Here is an 11084-nt window from a genome sequence, read left to right as displayed (position 1 = left end):
TATCGGGTCACAAACATCCATGTGTATGAGTTCAAGCGGCTTTCGGACTCTTGAACTGGACTCTTTTGGAAAACTTTTTCTGAAATGCTTCCCAACTAGACATACTTCACATAATTGATCAAGATGTTTGATGCAAGGTAGTCATCTCACCATCTCCTTCTTTGAGAGCAATTCTAGTCCTCCAAAATTGAGATGCCCAAATCGGAGATGTAACAGCCAAGTAGTATCTTTATAACAAGCATTTAGACACTTGACAATATCATTTTGAATATTAAGCAAGAACATTCTATTTCTTGTCATGGGCACATTAGCAATCAAGCGACCAATATTATCTTTCAAGAGGAAGCATGTTATCTTTTAGGTGAATACCATATCCTTTTTCTAAGAGCTGTCCTAAGCTCAAGATATTGCTTTTCATATGTGGCACAAAGTAAACATTCAAAATAACTTGATGTTTTCCATTCTTCAAGCAGATGAGAATGTTACCTTTGCCTTTTACATTAATCTTTCATTCATCTCCAAAATGATACATTACCACCAACTAATTCATCAAGCTCTACGAACATGCTTCTTTTTCCACACATATGATTGCTTGCACCAGTGTCGAGATACCACACTGTATCTTCACCTCTTTCATTATCTTTGTATGCTAGCAACATGGTGCCATCTTCTTCTTTTCTTTCTTTCATATAGTTTACTTTTTCATATACTTTCTTCTTAGGTAATCTACACTCACAATTGGAGCACTTAACTTGAGATTTATCATACCTCAAGTTTGTGTGCCCTCTTCCACGTCCTCTTGTTGAATTTTCTCCTCTTTCATTATTGTTATTGGAACCCCATTCTTGTTCACTAGCATGCCCTCATCCATATCCACAACCTCTTCCACGTTGGCTTCTATTGTTAAAGAAACTTTCATCCTTCCTAGTTGGTTGAAGAGACGTCTTAAGGAATTGTTAAGTGATCTCTTCATTTATTTTCTTCTTTTCTTCATGGGCTTGTAATGAACCCAAGAGTTGTTCTATCGTCATGACTTATAGATCCTTGGTCTCTTCAATGATAGTTGTGATACTATCAAATCTTGAATCCAATGATTGAAGAATTTTTTTCAACATGTGTCCAAGTCCAGATCGGTTGTATCCAGCCCTTTAAGTTCTAAGAATCATGTCAAGATATTGGAGCCTGAGGTGAATTTTCCAGTGATCTTTTCATATTATTAATCTGAAATTTCAATTGGGAATTCTCTTCCTCAAGTTTGACTTGAGTTGAGTTTCCAACTTGAACAATTTTAGTTGGCGATCTGGAGTTGATTTTCTTCTTAAGGAGGGCTACCTCATCTTGGAGTGATTCAACTTGAGCATTAGATCTAGCTAGCTTCCTTGATAAACTATAAATTATTGAATATAGTCTATCTATGCTTACAGTGGTTATGAGTCTTTCTGAAACGGATGTGAATCCGTGGCTTGAACTTGAGTCGCTATCTGACTCGCTATCTGTTTCAGTTGGTTCATCCCAAGCTGGAAGAGCAAGGAAACTTATGGTTGGTTCTTCTTCTAATTCCTCTGATGAAGATTTGTCCTACGTTGCTTTGAGCGCCTTCTTCTGGTTAGTACATTTAGATATGAAGTGACCTTTTTCCTTGCATCCATAGCAAGTAAACTCCGTTTTGTTTGTCAAAGGTTTGTTGGAGTTGGCCTTTTGTACCATCTTGTTTACTTCTGATCTTTTTATTACCCACTTCTTCCGTAGCATCTTCCAAACTAGATTAACTAGTTCTGTTGTAACTTCATCATTGCTTTCTGATTCAGATGATTCATCAGTTTCTTCTTCTTATTATTTTCTGGACCTCTTTTCCTTAGTTGGTCCTGCAATAAGAGTTATACCTTTCTCTTCCGTTATGACATTAATTTGTTCATATAATTCGAACTCAGAAAATAGCTCATCTTGTTTGATTTTTGAAAGGTCCTTGGAGACCTTGTAAGCATCAACCATAAATGCCCACAAAGCATTCCTAGGGAACGCTTTCAATGCGTACCTTATAACATACTGATTTTCAACGGATTATCTAATCGGGTGCAGCCCATTCAGCAAATCTTGGATTCATGCGTGTAATCCACTTGCTGATTCTCCTTCCATCATCTTAATATTGTAGAGTTTGTTGATGAGGAGATCCCGTTTGCTGACCTTCGTGTCTGATGTTCCTTCATGGAGTTCTATAAGCTTATCCCATCGATCTTTGGCACTGAAGAATGGTCTGACTCTATTTAGTTCTTCTTTGGTCAACTCGCATTGTAGTGTTTGGGTTGCCTTTGCGCCGGCTTCAATTTTCTTCTCAGTGGTTGCATCACATTTGTCGCAAGATTGTGGAAGACCATCATTATCAGTTGAGATTGTGAATCTCGTTTGAATGATGATCCATATGTCTACTTGTGTCTTTAGGTGGTACTTCATTCTACCTTTCCAGTAGATGAAGTCCTCCATAGAGAATAGAGGTGGCCTTGCGGTACTGAATTCTTCTTGATGGCCATTAACTCTCACACACAAATAAACAACAAAATGTACCAAGACTTGGTATTAGATTAGTAGTACGGCAGAAAAATAGAACAAATCAAAAAAATACAAAAAATCCAGAAAACTTACTCGACCAATGGTTGCACTATGTTCGAGCGCCCCTCGCTTTGATACCAAATGTAGGATTGTTGAGAGCGCTAGAGGGGGGTAAATATCGCTATCGGTAGCATTTTTAAATTTCATAAGATTGTCCATGAATTCTATTAGATTTGAGAGGTGTCCTAAGGCAATCGTCTTACGGTTATACTATTTATTGGATAAATATCAATTCACTATTTGAGTGCACATTCCATATGTGTTTGATTGGATCTTAAACTCAAATACGGAATGCCCGTAATATGATTCATAACGTGAGAGAATTTATGATTGGATCACAACTAGTGAGCATCTCTACACGTGTAATTATGAATGTATTGAAATTATCTCTAGTCGAGGAATTGATGAGCATGGACGTCATCGATTCTGTCGAGACTAACACGTTTTGAACTCCTTGGTTAGCTAAGCAACTGATCTCATTGCTGTCGATATTAGATGTTGAGAGTTAAACGTGGATGCTGATTAAAGATAACCAGTTCATTGGAGTGACCTGCTTTGAGACTTCATATGGTTCGATATATATATGTCAATGAAGATCTCAGTGCAACTTAAGTGCAAGTTTCCTTTGACTTGCGGTATTCAAGTCACCTGGGTCATGGAGGCTTATACTTTGACATCTTAAGCAAGCATCTCTGAGGAGATGTGGACCCGAGATGATTAGGTATAAGTTGAAGTGTCCGAGGGTGTTTGAATAACCCACAGATGATTGACTGCTCCTTTGAAAAGGAAATATATACCTTGCGGCCGCTTGTCAGGATTGTTACTAAAAATCTTTAGCCAAAATATTACATATTAAGAGTACGATACTCTTGGATACGTGTACAAGTAACTTGAATCCACAAGATAAGAAAATAACTTGAGCTAGGTGTGATGTAGTCAGGCTAATGGGGATCAACACATAGACCATGTCCTGAACCAAGCGGGTATAAGATGGTGAAAGGAACGAGGCACGATTCAGTTTAGTTACTGAAGGGTTTAGAAGATGTTTTGGAATCAATCGTTGATTTTTTGGTCAATTGAGGATCATGATGTACTACTAGGTGCCACTCATGATCGTTCCGTAATTAATGATTAATTACGGACAACCAACATAATCGGGAACCTATTGGGTCACACGCACAACAAGTTCTCTGAATGACTTAAAACGAATTTGATAATTGAATTATCTAATTGGACTGGACAATGGATAAAATGATGGAACTCATCTTGTGAAGATGAAATGAACGAAATTGATTTCGTTCAAATTGGAGTTCGTTTAGTTAGTGAATCAAATGTTTCGATTTTGAACCGAATTGAACCAACTAGGTTTGATTTGCGATGGAAGAGATTTTGGCAGAACGGATGGGATGAGAAGCTTCATCTTGAGAAGACGAAACGAACAAAACGTGTTTGGGTCAAATCAGAGTTCGTTTAGTTAGTGAACCAAGCGAACTAAGTTTGAATCTGGTTTGCTATAGTAAACCCTAATTACCCGGTTTGGTTCAGCCCAGTTCAAATTTATCCATTTCAAGCTTAGTTTTCCGGTTCATTGAAGCCGCAACTGTAGCTTCTCGTTGGTTTGAGATCGCGATAAAAGGGAAGGGGAACAGGGCTTCGGTATGTGCTCTTCTTCTCCCACCTCTCGACCGCTGCGCTACTCTACCAGTGCTCGCTGGCCGTCGGAGAAGCGAGGAGGCGGTGGAACCCTAGTTGGAGGCGAGGATGGTGAAGGCTCCTCCCTGCTCGCGGTTCTTCCCTTTCTAAATAATGCTCAGCGCTTGAGAAGCTACCCGAGGCAGCGACTTCCCGATGGAACGACTGAAAGTCCTGGCTCAGCTTCTCTCCCCTTCACGAGTGCGATTCTTCTTCCTCTTCTTCTTCTTCCCTGTACACGCGACGTAACAGAACAGAGGGTTAGGAGATAGGGCTCTGTGGTCATCCTTCTTCGTGTTGCGCTGGTCGTTCTTCTTCTTCCTGATGGAACGGTTGAAGAAACCCTAGCCTAGCTTGGGCGCTGGTCGGGCCCTGGTCCTCGCAAGCTCGTCGACCGTCTTCTTCTCAAACAATCGCGCGACAAGGCAAGAGGGAGCTCTGTCCCGATTTCCTGAGGAATCCTTCTCTGTGGTTGTGCCGCCCTTCTCAGCGAGGAGGAACCCGATCTCACCGCGATCGTGCCCTGTTCTTCTTCATCTGTGAGAAGAAGCCGAGTTCCACAACTGTGTTTGTGGTCAACAACCAGAGGAAGAGAAGTTTCTATTTAGGCGGTATGGGAGAGGAGGAGATACTTTCATTTTGTTTATTTTTCGAGAGCGATTTGTGAAATTGCTATCGGAATAATCGTTAATTGTTATCGGAAGTTTTGTCAGGGTGTTGTAGTTCATCCCTGATGTTTGATGACTATCTGTAGTCCTCTCGAAAACTTACGAAACTATCCGAAGATTATTCCATCATGATCAGAAAGAGTTTTCAGTTTTTTGTCCATTATCGGCGGTCAACGGTTGACCACCAGAAACTACATCGGAAATATGATTTCCGGTGATAGTTAGAAAGTTCCGGAATGATCGCGACAAACATGGTTGCGTGATTTTTGAAATTAGGCTTTTCTCTCGATTCGATCGTCATCGATCATCGGCTAGTACCGAAGATGATGACGCGACTCGTAGTTTCCGAAGCCGTCCAAACGATAGCTTGGCGTGGATCACCAGTAGAGGCGGGACTCCAACAAGGACCGCTCGATTGATACCAATTCTGCTCAAACTTCATTGGAAAGGTACACTTAGAATAATTTATTATTCTATAAAAAATTTAATTTCTTGCCATGTCTTGTACTTGTTATTTCCTACTTATGCATGCGTGTGTTGTTTAATAATTAGATGTAATTATTTACTTTCGCTACGCACGTTTCTGAAACGTAAGAACACGCGCATTGCACCGGGACGATCCCAATAACTTCTTGCGATCAGAGTTGTAAATGCAGCGGAAAATGAAAAGACAACGAAAAGCACATAGGTGTTTTACTTGGTTCACAGTCATAAGCTGCTACTCCAAGACTCACGATCAGTTGATCGTTTACGTTGGGCAATCAACTAAATAACTCCCCTCTTATGAAAGGGAGTTAGTGATTACAAAAATATCAGAACAGTAATAACGATACTGCCCTTAGAAATTAAGTACAGAATCTTTAGAGTTACTGAAGTAATGAAGATGTAGACTTCTCGTACAGCACTTCAGCGTTACGATGACGTTCCTGGTTGATGCTTTGCGTGCTGACGATCGTCGGTTGTCTCTGGAAAGATGCACTGAGGGGTCTCCCTCGATGCTCTTTTATTGGGCTATCCAAGCACCTGGAAACCTTTCCAGGCACCTTCACACTGTCCGCCAATCCACCATCGACGTTGCTGACTTGGCACTTCCAAGCGTCTGTATCCTTTTTGGGCACCTGTTTGTTGACGTGGAGGTTCCGGATGAACTTTGACTTTCACAATGCTTATCCAGATTCGGGGCGCCTGGAAGTTGAGGTATCCCGACCACCGGGACTCTGCTACCTTAGTACTTCACTGGCCCCATTCCGTTGACGTCCAATCACCTGGAAGCAATTTGGGCACCTAGACTTTGATCGCCTGGATCCAGATAAGGATGCTCGGAACCAAAGTTCCCGCCTCTCCTTTCCTGCATTACAAATTAGCACAAAACCAAAAGTAACAGGAAAAGATAACAATTTTACAACTATTTTTGGTCTTGACTTTGGATTTCCAGTGAAATCCTAAGTCAGATCAACATCTACTGTTCTTACACTAGGAATGTTGGGATCATCTCGGTGCAATGCGCGTGTTTACACGTTTCGCAAACATGTGTAGCAGAAACAAACAAATAATTAAGCTAATTATTATCACAACACATACATGATAAAACAGGAAATAACATGTATAAGACATGATAGGAAATTAAAATTTTACAAATAACTAAATAATTCTCCGCGTACCTCATTGATGACGTTTGAACGGTATTGACATCAATCGAGCGGTCCTCGTCGGAGTCCTGCCTCTACTAGTGATCAATGCCAAGCTCTCGTCTGGACGGCTTCGGAAGCCATGAGTCGCGTCATCATCTTCGGTACTAGTCAATGATCGAATCGAGAGAAGCCTTATTCTGAAAACCATGCAACAACGTTTGTCGCAATTGTTCCGGGGCTTTCTAACTATCACCAAGAATCGTATTCTCGATGTAGTTTCAGTGATTAATCATTGACCGCCGATTTAGAATAAATTGATCGAAACCTTTTCGACGTTGATGGAAAATTCTCCGAAAACTTCACAAGCTTCTGGCGGCAAAACTCCCGACAACAATTTGATGGTTATTCCGACAGCAATTTCACAAATTGCTCTGAAAAATAAAAACATGGCATTTCTTTTCTTCTTCTGCACGGGTGAAACCAGGAGACCTTCTCCTCCTCTCCCACACAATCGGACATAGGGGCTATTCACACCACCGAAAACAGAGGGCTGCCAGCCCTCATGCCAAGGCAGAGTTCTACAACTAAAAAGAAGAATCCATGGAACCCAAAACAACAATCGTCGGCTGTGCTTGGGTGCTACAGGCGGTGGTGTCACGGCAATCGCACGGTAGAGGCTAGCAAGGAAGAAGGAAACGACCACTCGAGCTAGGGTTATCTGACTCCCTCCCTTTCTCTCACTCGGGCGGGAGAATAGGGTGGAGGCAGAGATGTGACCGTCGAAAACAAAGGTCGCGATTGGGTGGAGGCGGGATCGCGCGCGGCGGCTAGGGTTTGTTGCTTGCTCACAATCGAGGAACGGGTAGAACTGACTCTCTCGGGTTTCCTTCTTGCCGCAGTCAGCGACAATCATGGACGGGAAGCGATGAACGGCGCCGCGCCCTTGGGAGGAAGAAGAACCAGGCCAAGAGGTAGCGATCGTCGACGATGGATCCATGGGAAGAAGAGATCGTGGCCGGCGAGGAGGAAGAATCACGACCGCACGAGGATGAACGACACCGTGCTCCTCGGGGAGGAGATAAAACCAGGCAAAAATCGCGATTCGCGATTTATAGAGAAGCTACAGTGTTTCAAATCGGTTAGGGTTTTTGGTTGAATCGGAGGAGAAAATTAACCCAGCTGAACTGGGTTTAGCCTATGTCATTGTAGCGAACCGAGTTCATTCTTGATTCTCTTGGTTCAATAACCAAACAACCTCCGATTTAACTCAAACTAGTTTTGTTCAATTCGTCTTCATAAGGGAAAGCTTCTGATTGCATCCCTTCTGCCAAAACCTCTTCCATCATAAACCAAACTAAATTGGTTTAATTTAGTTTAAAACTGAATCATTTGGTTCATTAACCAAACGAACTCTAATTTGAATGAAATCAATTTCGTTCATTTCGTCTTCATAAGACGAATTCCATCATATTATCCTTTGTTTGGTCCAAACAAACTTTATTTCTTTTGTTCTAAGAATCTAATTCTCAAACTCATTTTAAGTCATTCGAAGAACATGTAGTGCGTTTGACCCAATAGGTTCTCGATTATGTTGACCATCCGTAATTAACCATTAATTACGGAATGATCATGAGTGACACCTAGTAGTACATCATGATCCCTAATTGATCAAAAAATCAATGATTGATTCTAGAACATCTTCTAAACCTTTCAGCAGCTACACTGAATCGTGTCTCATTCCTTTCACCGTCTTATACCCGTTTAGTTCAGGATATGGTCTATGTGTCGATCCCCACTAGACTAACTATGTCACACCTAACTCAAGCTGCATTCTTGTCCTGTGGATTCAAGTTACTTGTACATGTGTCCAAGAGTACCGTACTCTTAACATGTAATACTTTGGCTAAAAACTTTTAGTAGCAATCCTGACAAGGAGTGGTGAATCCTCTATGGGCTATTTAAACACCTTCGGACACTTTGACTTACACCCAATCATCCCGGGTCCACACCTCCTCAGAGATGCTTGTTTAAGATGTCAAAGTATAAGTCTCCACGACCAAGATGATTTGAATATCACAAGTCTATGGAAATTCGAACTTAAGCTGCACTGAGATCTTTATTGACATATGTATATAACCATATGAAGTCTCAAGGCAGGTCACTCCAATGAAATGGTTACCTTTAACCAGCATCCACGTTTAACTCTCAACATCGAATGTCTCCAGCAGTGAAATCAGCTGTTTGGCTAACTAAGGAGTCTAAACGTGCCAGTTTCGACAGAATTGATGACGTCAGTACTCATCAAAATCCTCGACTAGGGATAATTTTAATACATTCATAACTACACATGTAGAGATGCTTACAAGTTGTGATCCAATCACAAATTCTCTCATGCTATGAATTGTATTGCGGATATTCAGTCTTCGAGTTTAAGATCCAATCAAACATATATGAAATGTGCACTCAAATAGTTAATTGTTATTTATCCAATAAATAGTATAACCATAAGGCGATTGCCTTAGGATACCCCTTAAATCTAACAAGGAACACGTCCTAACCTGTTGGGACCGATGCGTTTGCTAAAGGGGGGTGAATAGTAATTTTCCATCTTGCCTGCAAACACGTTAGCGGAAGCAAAAAGAAATACAAGAGCAAGATGAAACAAACACACTAACCCGTTCGATTTACTTGGTATTCACCTCTACGAGGTGACTAATCCAAGGATCCACACACAGACAGTGACCTTCCACTATGAAATCTTCTCCTTCTCAAAGAACTCTTTGAAGGAGGAGAAACTCTTACAAAACGATCTCTTTCTTTTACAATATGAGTAGTGAAGTTCAAGGGAAGAGTAGTGGGAATTACAGAGATTGGAGTTCTTGCAGAAATGAGAAAGTGTAAACACTTACTTCTCTAATCGCCAATCTGTATTTTTATATTTTTCTCGACATCAGTCGACTGATGGACTTCAATGGCTAATTAATTAGCGTTTAATTCTCTAGTTGTCAGCCCAATGTTCATCTGATAGTCGATTAAAGTATCCACCAGCCAACTGGTCAAAGCTCTTCACTCGACCAAACTTCCTGTGTGCTTCTGGATCAAGGCGCCAGTCGACTGATGGAAGTATCAGTCGACTGATGAAGCTGAAAATCCCCTTTCAGCTTCCTTCTTCATCCCTTAGCCTTGACGCAAGCCTTCAAACATCTTTCACAAGCCTCGTACCCATCCTTGCACTTGCTTGAGATGTTTCCCTCAGCTTCATCGTGCTAAGTCTTCCTTTGTCAAGAGGTCGTGCCTCCGAGACTTCACATTTGCCAAGATGCCATACCTCCGAGACTTCACCTTTGCCAAGAGGCCGCGCCTCCGGGACTTCACCATTTGTCAAGTCTTCATTCCTAGACTTTCCTGTGAACTCAATTCACACAAGTTAGATCACCAACATTGCCTAACTTAAACTCATTTTAGTCAAACATTAAAATCCAATTACACTTGGGGCAAGACTGCACCAACAATCTCCCTCTTTTTGATGTTTGACAAAAATTTATTTAAGTTAGGTCTTTAATATAGCAGTATATAATAACAGCAAATAACCATAATGATAAGAACAATTCATAAGACAATAAGCATGAATAAAAGCATTAAAAACATTTAGAGTCTAACTTCAAATAAACTATTTCTCCCTCTTTTTGACATACAACAAAAAGACTATAAATACAAGGAGGTAGAAACAAATAGGAGGTAGGGCAAATGTCTAATAAAGAGCCTCATAACAAATTAGTTCGGGTAGGCACAAGCTCCCCCTAAAATCCTACTCCCCCTATAACAAGCATCAACAATGGATTTGTGGCACTTAAAATATAGTTTTGATCAATCCTGTAGACCATAACAAAGCTCCTAGGGCATATGGCAACAAGTAGTAGGTCATAGGATACATAACTAGTCAAGAAATGGCAAAAACTTAGAATTTCAGCCACACCAGTCGATTAATCTCTGAATTAGTCGACTGGTGTTTGAAAAATTGATTTTCAGACCCTAATTTTGACAAATCATAAGTAATTCAGTTCATAACAAAAAATCATAAAATTTCATGTGGCCATTACTTACAACATATATAATAGGATAAAATAATTTAAAAATATTTTGCCTATTAAAACTGAATTTTGATACAAAGTTTCAAAAACCTTGAAACTCTTAATAGCTCAAAGGCTTTGTATCAATATTCTTGATTGTTAAGGTAGACTATATGTAGGCATCACTATAGCATTCATACAGGGGTATGAAATGTGTCCAAATTGTAGGTTTGGAGTTATGATTGAATATATGTCCCAAAATTACAAAACCAAAACCTCCCCCCTAAATCCATAAACTATTCATACTCAACACATAAACAAGGCAAAATGAATAGGATTCAAAGTCATAATATACAAGAAAGAAAGTCATGCAATACACATATCAAATTAGAATGTAAAAGTGAGAAACAACAAAC

At 40.5% G+C, this 11084-nt stretch overlaps 1 protein-coding gene across 1 annotated transcript; it reads right to left on the bottom strand.

Annotated features, from left to right (window-relative positions):
• Nucleotides 1-2100: 2100 nt before the first annotated feature.
• Nucleotides 2101-2481, bottom strand: LOC141836066 (uncharacterized). The gene has a single exon (XM_074723474.1). The coding sequence runs from the start codon at nucleotides 2479-2481 to the stop codon at nucleotides 2101-2103; it is 381 nt and encodes a 126-aa protein (XP_074579575.1).
• Between the last annotated feature and the right edge of the window lie 8603 nt (nucleotides 2482-11084).

The sequence above is a fragment of the Curcuma longa genome, chromosome 10 (genome assembly GCF_044706935.1).
Source record: "Curcuma longa cultivar G26 ecotype Majalengka, Jawa Barat chromosome 10, ITB_CL_G26_1.1, whole genome shotgun sequence".
Taxonomy (NCBI): domain Eukaryota; kingdom Viridiplantae; phylum Streptophyta; class Magnoliopsida; order Zingiberales; family Zingiberaceae; genus Curcuma; species Curcuma longa.
This window is presented reverse-complemented; position numbering and strand designations above follow the sequence as displayed.

What these genes read in the sequence shown, in the direction of transcription:
- LOC141836066 (XM_074723474.1), bottom strand. Translation starts at nt 2,481, where the DNA reads ATGGAGGACTTCATCTACTGGAAAGGTAGAATGAAGTACCACCTAAAG.